Here is a 21,546-nt window from a genome sequence, read left to right on the forward strand (position 1 = left end):
AATACACACACAACCCACTCTACCCCACCCTGGTAGGAAAGGCCCCTAACAGCTCAGAATGCCCCAAATACTTAGATGTGTATTAGTCTACAAACATGGACTGATCACAGAGTGTGTGTGTATTGTGTAGCTCGTTATCACAGACACCAATAGTACAGGTAGGCATGGGACTTTTAAAAACACGCAGGAGAATAACGTCTATTGAGAGGAAATTTCAGCCACACATGTTGGGCCGAGTCAGACTGTAGCTTGCAAGTTAACACTCACACTTGCATTAAAGCCACACACCTCTCATGGTTTTCCGGTCGCCCCCAAAAGCAAGTGATTGGCCAACGGTCAATTTTTGCTAGGCTGTGAACCTCTCGCTGGGGTCCTGGTATTTAGCTGCACAGCGCTAGAGTGATCAGCTGTGTCCCACTTTCCTCTGCAAGGCTGCGGTGCCCTGAGCACGGCAGGCAGCTCTGCCGACACGCGCCGTTGCCAGGTCACCGGCACGAAAGCAAACCCGTTACTCAGCAGCAGAAATGAGTCAGATGGACAGATCAGGCCCCGACACAGAGCAGCATTTAAGCACATGCTTCAGCCCTGCTGAAGTCCAGCTGACTTTCAAGTTCAGCCTATGCTTGTATCGGAGCCTGAAACTTCCAGAGGTGACAATTTACCAGGTGTGACCGATTTCAGCTGCAGTGCAGCCCTCTCCCCCCCAGATGCTGTAGTGGCTTCAAGAATGGGGAAGGCTGGATAATCAGGGGGAGCCGCGGCAGAGAACACACCCGGCATTCAGAGAAGAGGACGCTTGTATGAAACAGCAATTGGATAAACCTGGTTGTAGCGGCTGTGTCCAGACATTGATCTGTGCTTGCCCACATACTCACTCCGACACGTACACAGAGCGCATGCCCACCTGAGAGGGGGCATCAGGGACGCTCGGTGCAGTACAGCTTTTTACCTTTTTATTCCCTCCTCCAGGGACATGGCTGATGTTATCTAATGACCCAATTTTCGATTGCACCTTCTCTTTGAAGTCCAGTTTCTCTGATTTCACCTCCACCTGGCCACCACCTGGAAGAGAAAGCAGAGTGGGGCTAAGCGCTGCCAGAGAACGAAACCCAGGTTTCTGGAGTCAAGCATCTATTGTGCACTCTGTCTAACAGCTGTCACATCTGGGCGCCGAGATGTGCTGATGGATGGGAGATGATCAGAACGATTGTTAAACGGTGCCCCTTAGTGTTCCGAGCCTCACCAGCCATTCTAAATCTCTCTTCCTCAACTCGGGTGACCAGAAGTCCTGATTTTATAGGGACAGTCCAGATATTTGGGGTTTTGTCTTAGGGCACCTATTACCCACACCCCGTATCGATTTTTCAGACTTGCTATCTGGTCTCTGTATTATCAGCCCAGCCCCACCTCTCCGCTCTTTATCGCTCTCACTTGGCACAGTATGTCTAAAATGTAGGTTACAAAGAAAGCACTGGAAATCTCAGGCACTACGAAGTCAGACAATACCTGGTTTATGATGAATGTTGCCCAAGGAACCACATTTGGATGTCACATGGCTCAGGTCTACAGGCTTGTAAACAATTTGCACCTGTTCATATCAAAAAGAAAAAGGACACCCCATTTTTAGCATCACCAAGGATAAAGAAGGCAATGAATACACTGGGACCTGATTTGGATTTGAGATAAAATGTAGTTAACCCCCAAAAGATTAATACACGAGCAATTACAGAAGAACTTGCCACCAGAAACTGTGAAATCATTAAAGCGCATGTGTAGTGGCCAATCTAAAAATCAGCATGTCAGCATGCACAAGGTTATCATCCGTTCTCCACGGGGGGGAAGCAAAGGCAGTTTAAAGTGCTTAAGTGAGAGAAAAAAGTGGAATATTGTTTAATTAAGTTTCATATTCAGATAATCCAAAAAGAGATACTAAAGAGAAATTTAAAAAAAAAATAAATACCTTTTCTGAAGTAAAACAAAGTTTATGTCCACAAAAACTGAAAGAACAGAAATGATCAATGTGTGTAGAATAAGTGACTGAAAAGTGTTTCTGAAAAATGTTGTAATGGAATTACACGAGTCGCAAAGTGATAATACACAAAACCACATTATACAGTATTACTTACAATACATTTAAATTTTTTAGCATGTCTGAATGTGTACATCTCATCATTTCATTTAAACGGTGCCATTTAAACGAGCAAGTTCAAAGATTTCTCTCACGTGACACCGAGCGCCTGGAATTTTTTTTTTTGGACACGTGGTAACAGCCTTTGGAAACTTTTAAACTGGTTAAACAAGACAGAAGTTTTGCAATACACACAACAGGGACAGTTAAAGTAAATCTGGGTTCATAGTTGTTAGAAAGAACATACTGAACCATCTGATGACGTATCATATTCTACAAAGACTTGGGAGACCCAGGCATGCTGGGGATACATACATATGAACCACACACACACACACACACACCCCTCTCAGTGACATCATGAGCAGAACACAGAAGGGGAAACGTCCCCATATCCCTCAGAGTTAATTTAAAAGCCAAATATCTGACAGTAATACCATAGTAATAACAAGCCTTCCTTTATTTTAATGTGGTTCTTGCATGTAGATACCAGAGCACACATTCTACACAAGGGAGAGTAAAACTGGAGAAAGAGAATCTTAGGGCTTGGCGTCACAGAGGAGAGAGCCGGGAATGGAGAAAGACACAGGGAAATGGTTCTTGTAATCGACACAAGAGGCCAGAAAAGGATGACTCAAAGAACCTCAGCAGCACAAATGGCTGGCAGCTGCTCTCTGTATTCACAACTCCCAAGAAGTCTTCAGCACCTTTCATTTAAATTAAGTAGACACCAATAAAAGAATACAAGCTTGAATCAAGCATATTTGAGCTCTCGCGCCTACAGCGCCTTCCATCTTCAAAGCAGTTTACAAATAATAAATAGAAATTCTCTGCCCTTCTCCCAACCCTTTTACAGACATCAATCAACTAACCCTCACGATCCCCCTGGAGGCAGAGAAAAGGCAACCCTATTTCAGAGAGGAGGATACAGAGGCACAAAGCAAGCTGCCAGAGGGGATCCATGCCAGAGCCCAGATTAGACCTCAGGAGTTCCTGGCTCCCACTGCAATGCTCAGACCACCCCTCACCTAATGCATCTCTCTGGGGGAGAAGAAAAAGAAGATCACACTGGATTATCAGATGAGACCCAAGAGTGTCTGTGCCCAACGCTTACAAAAAGATGAATGTTGCTATATCAACAGCTCATTTCCCACTAACTAACTGAGTTCTGAGTGGCAAGAAATATGAATTCACTTGCCCATATTAGAGTGAATCAGTGGCAAGAGCACAGACTGCTGGCTTCTCACAAAGTACACACAGCAGCACCATGTATCCTGGGTAAAAATCAGAGGGGGAGGGGCCCTATGCGGAGAAAGCACCACTCCCATCCCTTTTTCTCCAAAGTTGGCAGGAAATTTGCTTCAAGGAATCCAACGACTTCTGATGAGCCAGTTCTTCCGATCGCTAAATAAACGTGTAACATCAATATCGGACATTGTGGTTGCACTGCCTGCTTATTTTCAAACACTGAAAGGACAGGCCCTTCTGCCAGCCCAGCCCCTGGGGGAGGGAGGGGAACCACAGAGAGAAGAAAACAAAAGGAAGTCAATTGGCGTGAAAAGGTCTGAGGCTGCTGATAAGTATAAGTAGGGTCCTACCAAATTCACAGCCATGAAAAACGCGTCACGAACTGTGAAATCTGGTCTCCCTCCATGAAATCTAGTTATTTGTGTGCTTTTAACCCTATACTATACAGATTTCATAATATTTACAGACAATAGTGCCCAAAGCATGGCTCACAGAGCCATATAACGCATCACACAGGCAGCCTGACTCCAACTGCTGTGTGAGGACACAGCTGATCACCTACAGGTTTAACAGCTAGTGAACTCACTCAACACAGTTTTTGTTCCTCTTTCCTGGACCATACGAGTACAGGTAAAATTTTTGGGCTGGGTGTGCATTTGCAAACTGTATATACAGTGGAATGGCATCTTACGCGGGGGGTTAGGTTCTAAAGTCAGTGTGTAAGGCAAAAATCGCATATAGTCAAAGAGAGAGAGAGACTGAAGAATGAAAGAATAAAAAAGGGAGAAAGACGACCTCAACATCGTTATGTGCAAACCGGAGTGCCGCAGGGTGGCCAGGAGCATTGTCTATGATCAGCAACACTTTAAAGTCAAGTCCTTTCTCTTGGAGGTACCGCTTGACCTCCGGAATGAAACACTTGTGGAACCAATCCAGAAATAATGCTGCCATCACTGAAGCCTTTTTATTTGATTGCCAGAACACAGGCAGATTTTTGTTCTTGCCTTTTAGGGCATGGGGATTTGCAGCCCTGAAGAGCAAGCCCGGCTTTATTAAGTGCCCAGCTGCATTGCCACAAAACAACACAGTCACATGGACTTTAGCTGCTTTGAAGCCAGGGCCTGTCTTTCTGATTTCGAAGTGCAAGTGCAGTTAGGCATTTTTTTTTTTTCCCCCCAGAAGAGCCCAGTCTCATCAGCATTAAAAACTGGTTCCGCAAGATAGCCCTTTGCTTCTAGGATTTTCTTTAATTGTTCGGGGTAGGCTTTTGCTGCCTCTTCATTGGCAGATGCAGCTTCACCACTAGTCTGCACGTTTTTGAGGTTGAAGTGGTTCCTAAAACTGTTAAGCCAACCTTGGCTGGCTTTGAATTCCTTCTCATCAGAAGGCTGTCCCTCTTCAGCAGGAGGTTTGAACAGCGCATAGAGGCTAAGAGCCTTTTCTCACAATGTGTTGCCATCGACAGGCACACGTTTAGGGTTCATGTCTTCCAGCCATAAGTTTAATGTCTTTTCAGTCTTCACTAAAAAGACTTATCATGCACCTGGCTCATCACTTTAGCAGTTATTGGAGCACTTGATGCCACAGCTTGACGAATTCCTCTCTCTCGAATCTTGATAGCACGGATGCTAGATTCATTGTGGCCATATTTACATGCCACGTTGGAGACCTACCGTCTCTCAATAAGTCCAACAAAGCCAGTTTTTCCTCCAGTGTTGGAACAGATCACTGTTTCTTCAGTTGAGCACCAAATGAAGTAGTTGGCTGGCGTTTAGGGGCCATGTTGTACGAAAAATACGTATCTTTAAACACTAGAATCACAGCGTGGCGAGATGCTCACCCGATCAGCGGGCAGCAATCGATCCAGCAGGGGGTCAATTTATCGCTTCTAGTCTAGATACGATAAATCAACCCCCAAGCGCTCTCCCATCAACTCCTGTACAGTACTCCACCGCTGTGAGTTATTGTTATATTTCTTTTTTTTTTTGCTGAGCGCATATAGTTGAATTCGTGCAAGTTAAATGCGCGTATGATGCGACTCCACTGTAACTCTTAGTGGGCCCCTACCAAGCTGCCAGTGTCACTATATGGGTGCCCCCATTTAAGCTAACAGTTTAAACTGGAGAATCCCCATGTCCATATCAGCGAGTCCAGCAATACTCTGATCAGTCCTCTCAGGTCACTGCCTAAAGCATGCTGGAGACACTGTCATTAACAAAAAGAAAAGGAGTACTTGTGGCACCTTAGAGACTTGTTAGTCTCTAAGGTGCCACAAATATTCCTTTTCTTTTTGCAGATACAGACTAACACGGCTGCTACTCTGAAACCCGTCATTAAAAAGTAGGTGCATGATCTTTAAGAGGACCATGGCACCCATATATCATCCATTGCCTGAGTTTGAACGTAGCTCTCAGGCAGTGACTGGGTCTTTCACGTTTTATATGGTGTTGCGATTGTAGATGGCACTTTACAGAACTAGGGGACCTCAGTTTGCTTGCACTTCCTAAACTACCCATCCATAGCAAAGACTGGCACACAGAGAGCATTATATCTGCCTAATCTTCTATCTCTTACACTCAGTCATTCCATTCTGCAGACAATAAAGCACTTATACTTCCAGGTAGCTAAAAACCTCTGGATTAACAGGAGATTTTCTTATGGAACACCATTTCTTCTTGAAGGATTTTCAATTAAATCTGTTCAAGTGATGTATGTACCAGACTTGGCAGAGTTTATCTAACCAGGTCTTCCATGTTAATGGGTTAATTTATTGGGCATCACCAATAGCTATCCGAATGCGCGGTCACTGAAGATAGCATTGGAGGTTTAGTGTATTAAATCACGCCACTATTAATAAGTTCTGTTATAGTGCATGAAAGTGTGAAAGTACTCACACTGCCTCCTCCTGGGCTGTGTTTGATATTATCCTTTGAGCCACACTTGGATTGAACGTTGCTAAGATCCAGCTTCTTATTCATTATCTGCACCTTCGACAGCCAGAAAAGAGCATGAGTAACACCACCATCATCCAGAGATCAACTCTGTGTTAAACAACGCAAATGGCAGAGCACCACCCAGTAAAGAGAGCAGTGCCAATGGGCTGGTTCGATGCTGCTTTGTCTGCTCAAGGTACTGGTTCTACAGAGGCCAGCAGAGATGAGCAGCTCCTGGTTAGAGCTCAGATAAAATTGCTTGTTTCCAGCTTAGGTAGCCCCAGTTTACAAGCTAGAAAAACATGCAAAAACCCCAGCTGTCCAAGTTTCCTCCAGCACATTCAGAGGGAAACATGCCAAGCAATAAGGGGGTCAGAAAGTGCTCTGGAATTCCAAGTGAGGAAAATAAAAACTGTGCTGGCTCTGCATAAATTCCCCAGCTAATCTGGTGGGGTTAGAGGAGAGATGGGCCTGAAGCAACCCCCGAGCCACCCTGCTCCAAACCCCGCCAGATTGGAGGAGCTGCAGCATAGCAGACTTGCTTTCCCTCAGAGCTGCGTGACTGAGAATGGAAGGGGCAGAAACAGCCAGCTAAGAGCACAAACCAGAAATATGGAACTCGGTCAAACCCCACACATGGGTTCAGAGGGATTCAAACATCTGAGACAGAAAGAGCTATAGAGCAATGGAGACCAAAGTCTTTGCACTTTATCAAGTCTTAAATTCTAGATAAAAAGGGCAGAATAGCTCCATTACAAATGAGGCTAAAGGATTTGCCTCTTTGACTCTGTATTTCAGATCTACAGCTATACACTGTTTCTAAATACACACATACACAAGCTGTAAATCTGCAGGTGACTTACATGCGGTTATACTCAGAAGGCCTGGCCTGTCACTAGCTGAGGCCTATCTACAGACAGATTTTGTGCCAGTATAACCATTTTAATTTGGAATGTGAGTTCTTACAGCTATGGTTATACCAGTACAGCCCCCGGTGTGGACACAGTTGTACTGGGATAAAGGCACCTTATACTACCACAGTTTATTTCCTTCCCTATAAGAAGGTCAAACTAGGTGATCTAATGATATTTTCTGGCTTTGAAATCTAGGAATCGAAAAGCACCTTTATACCAGTGTAACTGCATCCACACTAGAGGAGTTCTGCTTTAACTATGCCAGTACGACTTTGCGTGCAGACAAGCCCATAGTTTACTTTATGAGAAAGTTATTGTTTAGCAACATAACTATGCTAAGAGCAGAAGAAATCCCCACTTCACTAACTCTACTGCCTGGGCGAGAGTTACAAATCAACACAAATGCAGGTGGATTGCATTATCGGTTCCTTGGTCACACAGCAGATGCACACTTCAGCAAAGCTTCTGGCCTGCTGTAGCCAGTTATTGCTGCTACCATTAAGGCTGTGTCCCAGAGCTCCTTTCTACATTTCATTTTTAAAGGGCTGATGATGGGTATGTAGAAAGTGGGGGCTGATGAAGTCTCCTATGGGAATTTTTCTTTAGCCTTAGCATGATTAGTCATTCTGCAAATCTGGAAACAAAGTTTGGATGGGTTTTTAAAACAACAGCATGTCATTAAGTGAGTCTGCAGCAGTGCACATGCACAGACAGTCCAACGAACACAACACGTCAGACACAGCCAATTCAATTAGGTGTTGCCGTCTCTCCCTTTACATTCGTTTTTCCTTAACCTTCTGCTGTCTACCTTTCCTCCAAGTGCACTGGGCTGTTGTTATCCATTAACATTGCATTGAAATCAAGGGATGAAGGAAAATACCTGGAACATTTAGCAGTCATTCAACACCTTAACCACTTCTGACTCCCAGCCCTGGGCTCCATCCACTAAATTACATTGCCTTTCAAAAGCTCAAACTTCTTCAATTTGTTCCTGACACTGTAGCTACATTTATCCTACTAAGGATATCATAAAAGCCAAGTATACTTAATAGCAGAAAGATCCAAAAAGGACCACCACTCATTTCCCCCATACATAGCAGAAACTATCTTCAAGTTCACTGGTTCTTATTCTTATTTTAAAAAAAGGAAACTGAAGTTTACTCGTTAGGATGATGGTGGAGGGTTAGATAACTGACTTCAAAGAGGAAATGGCTTATTAAAACAAGCAGAGTTTAATCACTTTATTATAAATTGACTTTTCACTTTTGAAACCACTGGACTATTGCAATTTTGAAGTCCGCCAGTTCCAGTTTATTGTGTGTCCTAATGCAGATGGTCGGCAAGCAGCTTGTACATTTGGAAGAACGGGGAAATGTCCACAGAACGGCGCACCAGCTCTGCTCCAAGTACTCTGCATGAACAGTTGGTATCAATGGTATTGTCAAGGAGGACTGCAATTCTAGATGGCATGACAAACCAGCACTGACTCCAAAAGCCACTTAATACATTGTAATAAAAAAGTAGAACTTATTTAATTGATAATCATCAGCTACAACAAAGAATGCTTCCTTTAAAAAAAAATACTACCTAAAAAATGCAAAAAGCCACTCAGGTGACATACCAATGTCATATCTAAATGCTGATGTCACACATTTACCCAGTCACTCAGCAAATCTCCTATACAGTCACACAAAATGGTTCCCAAGCAGCTGCTGAGGACAGTACAGGAGGTACATAGTGCTCTGTCCTTCAGAGAAATGCAAATTCTTGCAATTGGACCTACTGTCTGTTAGACACAGAGCAAGTCTGGTTTTGGCCAGCAGTGCCCTCCGGCGTGCATTCACCCCTCGGAAGTGGGGAGAAGGGATTCTTGACTGCCCTATGTTGATGAGATGTACAGTGGTGTCTAGTCCCTCAATCATCTGCCTAGGATGGGTCAGGACCCCAATCCAACAGCCTGAGAGCAATGCGAAGAAATCTAAGTAGACGGGAGGTAGGCGGCCTGGAATTCTAGTGAAACCAAGACCCCTCAGAAGATGACAAACTCCTTTGCTGACTGGTTCCTAAAAATGATTCTTCTATCTCCAGGTCAACGATTGTGTTTTGTTTTCAACAGGTTATTTAAAAGAACCATTTTTAGTTTGATTGGCAACCCAGTCTTAATACAGCCTTTCCCCCAACCACACACCCTTCCCCCTGCACACCTACACAGCACCCATCATTGTGGGGTTCCCCTTCTAAACTGGATACAGTTAGGTCTATAAGAGGGGCCATGCAGCCGGGAAGGCTCATCACCTTTGTTTTAATTACTTGTATTTCCATCAACTCCTTCGCTCGGATATTTATGTTCACACTCCCTCCCACTATTCCCCTTCAGTGTTCCTTCATCAGCTGTTTTACCCCTCCAGTCACAAGTCTAAACTCTGCCCTCTGATGCACACCCAGCTGCCACTGAGGTTGGTGGAAGCGAGGTGCAAAGGTTGAAGGTAGAATTTGGCCATGGGGTTGGAGGCTTATGTGTCACGCGGGAGGTTGGCATGATGGTGGAAGGGGATACTGAGAATACAGTCTGGAGAGACCTCAAGGGAACCACTAGCTCAGGGGTGGCCAACCTGTGGCTCGGAGCCACATGCGGCTCTCCAGAAGTTAATACGTGGCTCCTTGTATAGGCACCGACTCGGGGGCTGGAGCTACAGGTGCCAATTTTCCAACGTGCTTGGCTCTGCCCCCACTCCACCCCCTCTCCCGAGTCTGCAGTACCCTCACTCCTTTCTCCTGTGAGCCTTCTGCACACCACAAAACAGCTGAGCAGGATGTGTTTTAAAATCAGCTATTACCCATTACTGGATAGCATCTTACCTTCCCCTGGTCCCTAAAGGAAAGTGCAGCAGAGCCTTCAGAATGAGACAAGATAGTAGGAAACTATTTTCATGCACATTACTGGAGGGAAAGTCACGTAAGACTTGATTCCGATCTTGTGAGCCGGTTCCTTCCCAGATCAGACGATTCATAGATACTAAGGTCAGAAGGGACCATTCTGATCATCTAGTCCGACCTCCTGCACAGCGCAGGCCACAGAATCTCACCCACCCACTCCTATGAAAAACCTCACCTATGTCTGAGCTATTGAAGTCCTTAAATCATGGTTTAAAGACTTCAAGGAGCAGAGAAGCCTCCCTCAAGTCAACCATGCCCCATGCTACAGAGGAAAGCGAAAAACTTCCAGGGACTCTCCAATCTGCCCTGGAGGAAAATTCCTTCCCAACCCCAAATATGGTGATCAGCTAAACCCTGAGCATATGGGCAAGGTTCACCAGCCAGATACTACAGAAAATTCTTTCCTGGGTAACTCAGATCCCATCCATCTAATATCCCATCTCAGGGGATTAGTCCTATTTACCCTGAATATTTAAAGATCAATTAATTACCAAAACCCCATTATCCCATCATACCATCTCCTCCATAAACTTATCAAGTAGAATCTTAAAACCAGATAGATCTTTTGCCCCCACTGCTTCCCTTGGAAGGCTATTCCAAAACTTCACTCCTCTGATGGTTAAAAACCTTCGTCTGATTTCAAGTCTAAACCTCCTGGTGGCCAGTTTATACCCATTTGTTCTTGTGTCCACATTGGTGCTGAGCTGAAATAATTCTTCTCCCTCTCTTGTATTTATCCCTCTGATATATTTATAGAGAGCAATCATATCTCCCCTCAACCTTCTTTTAATTAGGCTAAACAAGCCAAGCTCCTTAAGTCTCCTTTCATAAGACAAGTTTTCCATTCCTCGGATCATCCTAGTAGCCCTTCTCTGTACCTGCTCCAGTTTGAATTCATCCTTTTTGAACATGGGAGACCAGAACTGCACACAGTATTCTAGGTGAGGTCTCACCAGTGCCTTGTATAATGGTACTAAAACCTCCTTATCCCTACTGGAAATGCCTCTCCTGATGCATCCCAAAACCGCATTAGCTTTTTTCACAGCCATATCACATTGGCAGCTCATAGTCATCCCATGATCAACCAATACTCCAAGGTCCTTCTCCTCTTCTGTTACTTCTAACTGATGCGTCCCCAACTTATAACTAAAATTCTTGTTATTAATCCCTAAATGCATAACCTTACACTTCTCACTATTAAATTTCATCCTATTACTATTACTCTAGTTTACAAGGTCATCCAGATCCTCCTGTATAATATCCCGATCCTTCTCCGAATTGGCAATACCTCCCAGCTTTGTATCATCTGCAAACTTTATTAGCACACTCCCACTTTTTGTGCCAAGGTCAGTAATAAAAAGATTAAATAAGATTGGTCCCAAAACCGATCCCTGAGGAACTCCACTGGTAACCTCCCTCCAGCCTGACAGTTCGCCTTTCAGTAGGACCCGTTGTAGTCTCCCCTTTAACCAATTCCTTATCCACCTTTTGATGTTCATATTGATCCCCATCTTCTCCAATTTAACTAATAATTCCCCATGTGGCACAGTATCAAATGCCTTACTGAAATCTAGGTAAATGAGATCCACTGCGTTTCCTTTATCTAAAAAATCTGTTACTTTTTCAAAAAAGGAGATTAGGTTGGTTTGGCATGATCTACCTTTTGTAAAACCATGTTGTATTTTGTCCCATTTATCATTGACTTCAATGTCCTTAACTAATTTCTCCTTCAAAATTTTTTCCAGGACCTTGCATACTACAGATGTCAAACTAACTGACCTGTAGTTACCCGGATCACTTTTTTTTCCTTTCTTAAAAATAGGAAATATATTAGCAATTCTCCAATCATTCGGTACTACTCCTGAGTTTACAGATTCATTAAAAATTCTTGCTAATGGGCTTACAATTTCAGGTACCAATTCCTCTAATATTCTTGGATGAAGATTATCTGGGCCCCCCGATTTAGTCCCATTAAGCTGTTTCAGTTTTGCTTCTACCTCAGATATGGTAATATCTACCTCCATATCCTCATTCCCATTTGTCATGCTACCATTATCCCTAAGATCCTCTTTAGCCTTATTAAAGACTGAGGCAAAGTATTTGTTTAGATATTGGGCCATGCCTAGATTATCTTTAACCTCCACTCCATCCTCAGTGTTAAGCGGCCCCACTTCTTCTTTCTTAGTTTTCTTCTTATTTATATGGCTATAGAACCTTTTACTATTGGTTTTAATTCCCTTTGCAAGGTCCAACTCTACTCTACTTTTAGCCTGATAACCTGGGTGCTCCAGGGACAAATTGCTTAAATTGATATATTGAGTGCAAAAAGTGCCTAAAAGGTACAGCTACCCGGCCCGCAGGAGCGAGCCTCTAAGCCTGGCTAGCAGGGCTCACACTAGTGCTCTAAGCTGTGTAGACAGCGCTTTGAGGCTGTGGCTTGGACTGGAGCCCAGGCTCTGCAGCCCACGCCCCTCCGTTGGCTCACTAAGCCAGACAAGCAATTTTAGCATAACCACCCAATTCCCTTTATGAGATTCTAAACCAGATATTGGCTGGAATTTAGGCAAGCTATTGTCATCCACAGTTGCTGCTTCAATGTGAGAGGCTGCAAGCTGCTCTTCTATTATAAATCAAGAGAGAGCTCTCCACTGTAAGCCAAAACTCCATGCAATATCTGCCGGATATCCACGTGGAAAGCAGATTTAGGATTTACCTTTCCACCTCCTGGCTGGTGCTTCAGGTTTTCAGTAGAACCAATCTTGGACCTGACATTTTTCAGATCAGGCATGGGGGCGGTAGAAGTCTGCAGGCGGCTCTTGGCAGAAGCAGGGGATTTCGGTGGTGTGCGAACCACTGCCACCTTCTTGGGCTCCCTGTTCGGGGGAGTTGGCAGGGAGGGTGTGCGGGAACGGCTGCCGGGGGTCCCGGGTGAGCCAGGGCTGCTGTAACCACTTCTGTCTCCAGACTTCGCTGGTTCACCTGAAATTCGCAGACACACATGTAACAGCAGGGTGGAGGGACAGGTTGCTTAGTAAAATGCTGCCAACGTTTATTGAATTGATCAATCGGCTCTAAGAATGCCCACCTGCTATTTGACATGCGGAATGCCCACGGAGTCAACATTCACAAGTTGCTCCGATTGGTACTGACCATCCCCCTACTGTGGATGGGAAGTATCTGATTTTGGGGGGGGGGGGAGCGCTAGCTAGAAAAAAACACCAGTGAATCGAGGCAAGGGAGTAACGATTCTGTAGAGGAGAGTCCTAGAGCAGGGGACAGGCACAGCGCGGGGGGGATCTGACGGGTTGGGAAAGAAGACACATAAAACTGCATTTTTACCTAAGGATTTCAGGGCACTTTACAAACATTTAGTTAATAATAATGCCTACCTCTTATGTACACCTTTCCATCAGCAGATCTCAAAGCATTTTACAAAGGAGGGCGACAACATTGTCCCCATTTTACAGATGGGGAAACTGAGGCACAGAGCAGGGGAGCAGCTTGCCAATGGCCACCCAGCATGAACAGCAGAGGCAGGAATTCTAGAATGGTTGTTTGGAGCTTTAAGTGCGAGCTGACCCACACTCAAAACCCAACCAGCATTCTCAGGCAATATTCACCATGGTTCTACCAACATCTATATGGAATGAAACCCAGGTAACCTGTCTCCTAATTTGCCTCTTGAACTAACCAGGACACAGACTCTCTCTCTCTCAATCTCACTCACTCAGGAACAGTGTGGGAACAGGGAGGAGAACAAAACTTTTTGTTGACTTGCTCCTTGCAACAGGAGTGGAACAGTGCTGGGAACCTGCATTTCTTCAATTTCAATTTAACAGTGAATAAGAGCACGTTCCGAACACACAACATTACACTCATTTTCTGAACATAGGTTTCAGAGTAGCAGCCGTGTTAGTCTGTATTCGCAAAAAGAAAAAGGAGGACGTGTGGCACCTTAGAGACTAACAAATTTATTTGGGCATAAGCTTTCGTGAGCTACAGCTCACTTCATCGGATGCATTCGGTGGAAATTTTTTTTCCACCAAATGCATCTGATGAAGTTAGCTGTAGCTCACGAAAGCTTATGCTCAAATAAATTTGTTAGTCTCTAAGGTGCCACACGTCCTCCTTTTCTTTTTTCTGAACATGGATCATGAAAAACTAGCTTTCCACAGGGCTGTGAAATTAACCTCTCAGTGCCTGACAAATTACAAACAAAAAACATTCAGATGCAAATCTCTTTAAATTAAAAAATATGGAAAAGGAAAACGCTGATATTGCAAAATATTTTTTAAAACAGCTCTGTTTCCAAGATCGAACAGGGGGAAAAAGCCTTACATTTTACCTTTCTCAGATTTTGCTGCTGTGGTAGGCGGCTTTCTCTGCTCCTTCCTGCCAGCTGAAAGAAAGTTAAAGAAACTTAAGTAAAATCAATTACGCTTCAAACTTTAACAAAGGTTTTATCCGTGCCTGGATAAACAGAAGAAATATTCAGCAGGACACACCATTTTTCAGGTAATTTGTGACCTCTGGAGCAGAATCCCCAGAAAGCATCAAGAGCACTGACTTAATCCCCCATCACTGTTAGGAGAATGTATCTAAATAAAAATGATGTACAAAGATGCCTCTATCCCCAATACAGCCCCTGTTGAGGAATGAATGACTGGCCTTTTGAAAGCTCTATAAATCAATAAAAAAGAAAAACTAGATGGTAGTAAAAAAAATGGAGCAGCTTAAATCTTCCAAATCCGAGCAGAGAGCATCCAATGAATTATACTCCCAGAGGGATCTAACCAGAGGATAAAGGAGGTGCAGTTGTCATCCTAAACCAAGACAATTATATGAAGGAAGCAGACAGACCAGTATCCAACCAGGCTTATTACACAAAAACTATTCATAGCTAAATTCCATTCACAGCTCAACACACATAAACCTGTGGTGGATTTTATATAGATCAGTGCTACCACACCCACACTCCTTAATCTAACACTAGTGAATGAACTACCACACCCACACTAACACTAGTGAATGAACCCTAGGGGCTATTGTACAGGATTACCCAAAGTACAGGAAGACCCACCCTACCTAACTGTACCCGTATAAAAGAAGCCTCTTCTCACTGAATGGGACGTCTATAGGCAGAACACCACACTGTTCAAGAGCTAGATGAAATACAAGATTTATTCGTCCTCACTTTGCTACTGCTCTATGTCCCAGTACACTAGAGGCAACGTAGGTTCTCTCACGCCAGCAGCATTCCAGATACTGGGGGATCTCACCACATGGAACCTCCCAACAGAAAATTCACTCTGAACTCTCTGCCAGATTGACAGGCCAGATTTCCCACCTTCCTTCTCCCGCTCTTATGGAGTCTTGGCTGGACACTGCAGCACCCAATAGGGTAAAAAGAAAAGGAGTACTTGTGGCACCTTGGAGACTAACAAATTTATTTGAGCATAAACTTTCATGAGCTACAGCTCACTTCATCGGATGCATTGAAGCTCACGAAAGCTTATGCTCAAATAAATTTGTTAGTCTCTAAGGTGCCACAAGTCCTCCTTTTCTTTTTGCGAATACAGACTAACATGGCTGCTACTCTGAAACCCAATAGGGTAGTTTCAGATGGATCATTTTTCCCAGACAAGGGAAATCACCTATTACTTTTAGGCTCCGTCAGGGCTGCACGATTCACGCCCTCATACCCATGAAGAAAAAGCACAGTACATTACATCTAACACTCATCTTTCTGCATCCCACATCTCCCCATGTGTCTGAACTCCTGACATTGCAGAGTAGATCACGAAGGAAAATTTTGCTCCTGCAGTAGAGGAATGGGGGCTGAGTGCAGACAGGCTGCTTCGTGATACACTATGCACAAAAATAGATGTGCACACCAAGTCTGACCCTGTCAGTGATTGTAGGGAGGGGCAATCCCAGAGTTTTCTAGAAAGATTCCTGCCTCCCTGGAAACGTGCTGAACGCCCATTGGGGATTTTGCTACATGCAGCACACACTCCATCCTACCAGCATTGGGAGGCGTCTTGGGGGTCGTGGGCGTTTTTGCCGGGATCCGGGTAGCGTTGGCTGGGCTTTTTTGAGTCTGTGCTGCCGACCTGGGAGCAGCCATCTTCATTCCGCTTTTCATCTCTGGACCCTGGCAGCGGAACCGGACAAAATGTTTACCATGTGATTTGCAGATCCATGAGGAAAAAAAAAAACCAATCAACTGCCCAGTGAAGGGACATTCTCAAGATTTTTACTCTCTCTTCACTCAGATAGCAGAGAGCCTGCAAAGAGCTCCTCGGCTCCTGCCCCCACCATCCCAGGACTCTGCCACAAGGTGAGGAGGGTAGGACGAGCAACTTCCAGGAAGACCTCCACATGTACAGACATTTTAGTTGTAAATGAGTCACTGTCCCTTAGCATGCTGCCCCATGATGATGTGCCAGCTGCACCAGCCCCAGTGACTGGAAGCCTTGAGGTAGCACCTACACTGAAAGGGAAGCATATGGCTGCCACGCCACCTTCCCATGCAAGCTGTTCACTTCAGTTATGCAGTGCCATGAAATGCTTTGCTACCCTTCCCAATTAGCAGCTCTGGCCAAAAAGTAAGTCTATGTCCTTCATCTGTTCCTAAAACTCTTGCCTCACCAATAACAAAAAGCTTCCTTTCCCCATTTCCCCATTTGTGATTTATGTTCATTCAGCAGCCTTTTTAGGGGGCTAAAAGGTTTATGAAAAATTAACCCTGCTGGGTCAATTCAGACAAAGTCTTGTTCAGGCTGGTCACTGGTGTTTAAAAATTCAAAAGCAGAATAAAATATCCTTCTTCCCCATTTCCTTTATTGAAGATTAACCCCTTTCATCCTGCAAGGCAGCTTCCTAAATCGGGTTCAAAACCATTTACTCCCTGTCTGAGCAGGACTGGGCATGAAAACTTCCACTGAAAGTGTGAAAAAGAAAGGTGAAGTGCTATTGGTCACAGTTCAACAATTTCAAACCACGGCTCTTGCTTTTAATAAAGAAAGCTGGAGTATGTTATTGTTTGTTTCTCTCTCCATCAGAGAGAGACAGTGAGCTGAGCATTATTTCCAATGTGAATGTGAAATTTTCATTTTTAAAACATGTACACCAGCCCTGAAGCAATGAATGTCTGCATGCTGGAGATCAGAAATGGTCAGCTTCAAATTCTTTAGCACTGAAGCTCATCCTATTATTCATGATATACAATTTCTATTCTCCCCCTTCCTTCAGGTTCTAACAAGTTATATAAATGGAAACTCTAAGAGTCATTTTTTTAAATATACACAGAATGATCCAGAGTCCTGTTAGAGGGCTGTGCATTGTGTGTTCTGCATAATTTTGTAGCATGGAAGATCTGACTCCAATGTATACGAGATATATACAAGACTATGTCAATGCTCCCATAAATGCTAACACAATGTTGTTGCAATGTGAAATAATTCAATGCCTCATTGAAATACAAGACAAAGCCCTTCTGCACAAGGAGGACAGGTTTTAAAAAACAGCATTAAAAATGAATGCAAACCAAGGAAGCCTCCTAGCAAATGAGAGAGATGTGACTGCTCTGAACAACACTGAATTATAAAATTTCCACAAGAACTACTCTAAAAACCACTCCCTAACCAAGGACAGTAAAGGATTTCATGGTAACATCGCTACTTAGTTTGGGTTTGTTTGGTTTTTTTTTTTTTTAACAAACACTGTAAAAACCAGGTGCTCCAGCCACCCCATAAATGAGTAGAATGATTGACTGGCCATTCCTGACTGAAGCTATTCACAGTCTTGGTTGGGAGAATTTTCAGTCCAATTTTCCTCCTCCGTTAAGTAACTTGGAGTAGGCAGGAGACATTACACACACACACAACATACTGCAGCGTGCAGAGACAGGCTGATGTAACTCAACACTGGCAGGAATCAAATCAGTCAGGATTGGGCAACTAATAAGTTTTTTAAAGGTAGCTTTGGTTTCTTTTTCACCGATTTCCTTACCTTTGGCTTTGTTTCTTTTGTTCCCGTACTGGCAGGTCGGGATGTGATAGAAGAGACTCGTTTAGGAGTGGGAGCTGGTACTGAGGACTCAGCAGGACTGGAGGGATTTTTCAAAGGGGTTGTACTAACAGAGGAGGGTCGTTGGGGGGTAATGGAGGATCTATCTTTCAGGGGTTTGGCAGAGGAAGGTGTGGATGTCTTCAAACAAGTAAACAAAATAAAAATAAAATTAAAAAAATCAGCATGAGAACAAACAAACTGAAAAGGGATGATGGTTAAAGTCAAATATGAATGGCTAGGAGTTAGAGATGCAATACCCCAAGGCACAAGTGACAGACTTGCACCTGCAATCAGGAGTTCTCCATCACACAATGATGTCTGGCTTGTCAGACTGAAGTCTCACTTTAAGCTTATTAGTCACCCCGTCACATTTCTTGATACATTTGAAAAAAAGAAGCTGACTTGGCAGAAGCTAGCGAATCTAGGACCAGAATTTCCAAAAGGGCCCAGGGCCCACAACAGAGTCAAATTTTCTAACACGCTCAGCACCTAGCAGGTGCCACTGAGAACAAATAGTCCTGGGAACCTGGCTCCCTAGTTCTTAAGATTCAGAAAACACAGAAGAGTTTGGAGCAGGCTGAAAGGGGGTTTCACTACCTGAAAGGGGGTTTCAAAGAGGATGGCTCTAGACACTACCTGAAAGGGGGTTTCAAAGAGGATGGCTCTAGACTGTTCTCAATGGTAGCAGATGACAGAACGAGGAGTAATGGTCTCAAGTTGCAATGGGGGAGGTTTAGATTGGATATTAGGAAAAACTTTTTCACTAAGAGGGTGGTGAAACACTGGAATGCGTTACCTAGGGAGGTGGTAGAATCTCCTTCCTTAGAGGTTTTTAAGGTCAGGCTTGACAAAGCCCTAGCTGGGATGATTTAACTGGGACTTGGTCCTGCTTTGAGCAGGGGGTTGGACTAGATGACCGTCTGGGGTCCCTTCCAACCCTGATATTCTATGATTCTATGATTCAGGCAGCAGATTGTTTCCTATTCCTTGATCTGAAGACATGACCCTACTCTGGGGAGTTTGTTCCACTGCTTAATCACCCCCAACTGTTAAAAATTTATTCCCTATTTCCAATTTAGTTTGCCTGGCTTCAGCTTCCAGCCATTGGTTCTTGTTGTGCCTTTCTTTGCTAGACTGAAGAGTGCTTTAGTAGCCCGTATTTTCTCCCCATGATGGTACTTGTACGCTGTAACCAAGCCATCGCTCAATCTCCTTTGTGATAAGCTAAACCAAGGTATCAGATTGAGCTCTTTAAGTCTCTCCCTGTAAGGCATTTCCCCCAGTCCTCAAATAATTTGTGTCTCTCTGTTTTGCATCCTCTCCTATTTTCTAACATCCCTTTTTTAAAATGTGGACACCAAACAGAGTAATATTCTAGTATCATCATCTGCATCATGATGGCAAATCCCAAAGGGACATCGGTCTCACCACTACAGTATAACTGACAAAATCACCTCCCTGCTCCTCCTCATTTCTCCCCCGTTTAGCCATCCAAGGATCACATTTGTTTTTTGTTTTTTTGGGGTTTTTGATTTTTTTTGCTACTGCATCATACTGAGCGCTGACGTTGAGTTGCTGGTCCACTATGACTTTAAAAAGCCCCCCCGCGCGAAAGACAAAAAAGTTTTGCCAACGCAAGTGGCAGCCTGAACGCAGTTTTGTTGGCAGGAGCGCTCTCTTGCTGAAAAAAGCTAAGGCCGCTCGCGGGGCTGGAAGTATTTTGTTGGCAAAAGGGTCAACAAGGTACCGACAAAGAGCATTTACACACACTGACTTAACAACAAGTCTGCGTCAACACAGCCTTGTCGCTAAAAGCTGCATCGTGTAGACAAGCCCTAAGTCGTAGTTTCCAGGATACAATCCTCAATTTGGCAGACATTACCTGCATTCCTTGCTCCTAGATGTATAACTTTGTACTTGGCGGTATTAAAACACTTTTTGTCTAAAGAGGCCCAGCTTCCCAAGCGATAAGATCACGCTGCGTGACTGCCGTGTCATCATGACTTACCAATTCTGCCAGTCTCTGACCTACCACTTTTATTCCACAGTGATATTCTATTTACTTACAGATCATTTGATGAACATGCCGAATAACATCAACCCTAGTACCAATCCCGGGGGAAAGAGCAACCCCATTTGGTGATGATTCCCCACTGACAACTACTTTTTGAGATCTGCCAGTTAGCCAGCAATCCGTTTAAACTGTGCTTTATTGATATTCTATAGTGCTAATTTTTTAATCAGAGTGTCATGGGGTATTAAGTCAAATGCCTTACACATGACTAAGTATATTACATCTGTGCGATTACCTTTATCAGCCAAATTTGTTATCTCCTCAAAGAGTGAAGTCAGGTTTGTTTGACGAGACCTATTTTCCATAAAACCACATTGAATGGCATTAGCTATATTCCTATCCTTTAAGTCTTTATTAATTTAATCCTGGATCAGCTTCTCCATTATTTAGTCTGGGATTGGCGTCAGGCTAACTGGCCTCCTACCCAGGTCATCTATTTTGCACTTTCTGAATACTGGCACAAGATTAGCACTCTTCCAGTCGTATGGAATTTCCCAGTATTAAACTGTGTGTATAATTCAGAACACAACACTCTGTTGGATATGGACCATTTTTTTTAACTGTTGCTAAGACAAAATTCCCAGCCTTGCTCTTTCTTTGTTCCCAAAACAGGCAGTTATGTATGTTCAGAACCGCTGGCTCGCCAACTGAAGCCCCAAATCTGCAACTGTATTTCACAAAGGCTTACCCTCGCAGCTGCATGGATCTGATTCCAGGACTGGGACCCAATTATTTAGAATAATAGTTTTTGGAAAGTTACACACTTTGGACTCCTGCCACGCACCTTGGGGTTTCCTTTGAATTAGTAAAAAACGCAGCAGGTTAATTTAAAAAAAAAAGTCACAATTTTGTTATGAGTTGATTCTTCCAAGGTTCATGATTTAAAATGGCTGCACCTTCCAAAGAGGAGGAGGAGGGGGGAAAACACACACACTAAAAGAAAAGAAAACTGGAAATTAATGGCAAGGTTTCCTAACAAATATATGATTTAGGTCAAAAGCAGCTGGGTCTAGATGGAGTCAAGAACACATAGAGAAGGCTTACATCATATTTCATACATTTGTCATCTTACCTTAGGCTTTTTCTCTTCAGTATCAGTTCCATCTTTGTCTTTACTGTCAATACGAGCTGATGAAATGCAAATAAAAAACAGTTATGTTCCTCTTCCTGGGGATGCTAAATAAATACCAAATAGCTTATAATGCCTGCATTATCATAACATGCATTAATGTTCTCTTT

General features: G+C 43.8%; 1 protein-coding gene across 16 annotated transcripts in view; it reads right to left on the reverse strand.

Moving 5' to 3' along the window:
• Positions 1-21,546, reverse strand: part of MAPT (microtubule associated protein tau) — an 88,758-nt gene that overhangs the window by 12,989 nt on the left and 54,223 nt on the right. For 8 of the 16 annotated variants that reach the window (XM_043503469.1, XM_043503465.1, XM_043503466.1 and 5 more), the window contains 8 exons: positions 21,380-21,435; positions 18,174-18,371; positions 16,185-16,314; positions 14,506-14,559; positions 12,874-13,139; positions 6,271-6,363; positions 1,507-1,588; positions 950-1,062 (listed from right to left, as the gene is read on the reverse strand). In XM_043503469.1, coding sequence (XP_043359404.1) covers positions 950-1,062; positions 1,507-1,588; positions 6,271-6,363; positions 12,874-13,139; positions 14,506-14,559; positions 16,185-16,314; positions 18,174-18,371; positions 21,380-21,435 — 992 coding nt within the window. Of the gene's footprint in view, positions 1-949; positions 1,063-1,506; positions 1,589-1,960; positions 1,998-6,270; positions 6,364-12,873; positions 13,140-14,505; positions 14,560-16,184; positions 16,315-18,173; positions 18,372-21,379; positions 21,436-21,546 lie in introns of those variants that run through there. The other 8 variants (XM_043503472.1, XM_043503471.1, XM_043503470.1 and 5 more) reach the window with 4 other exon arrangements.

This window comes from Dermochelys coriacea, chromosome 27, assembly GCF_009764565.3.
Source record: "Dermochelys coriacea isolate rDerCor1 chromosome 27, rDerCor1.pri.v4, whole genome shotgun sequence".
Taxonomy (NCBI): Eukaryota; Metazoa; Chordata; order Testudines; family Dermochelyidae; genus Dermochelys; species Dermochelys coriacea.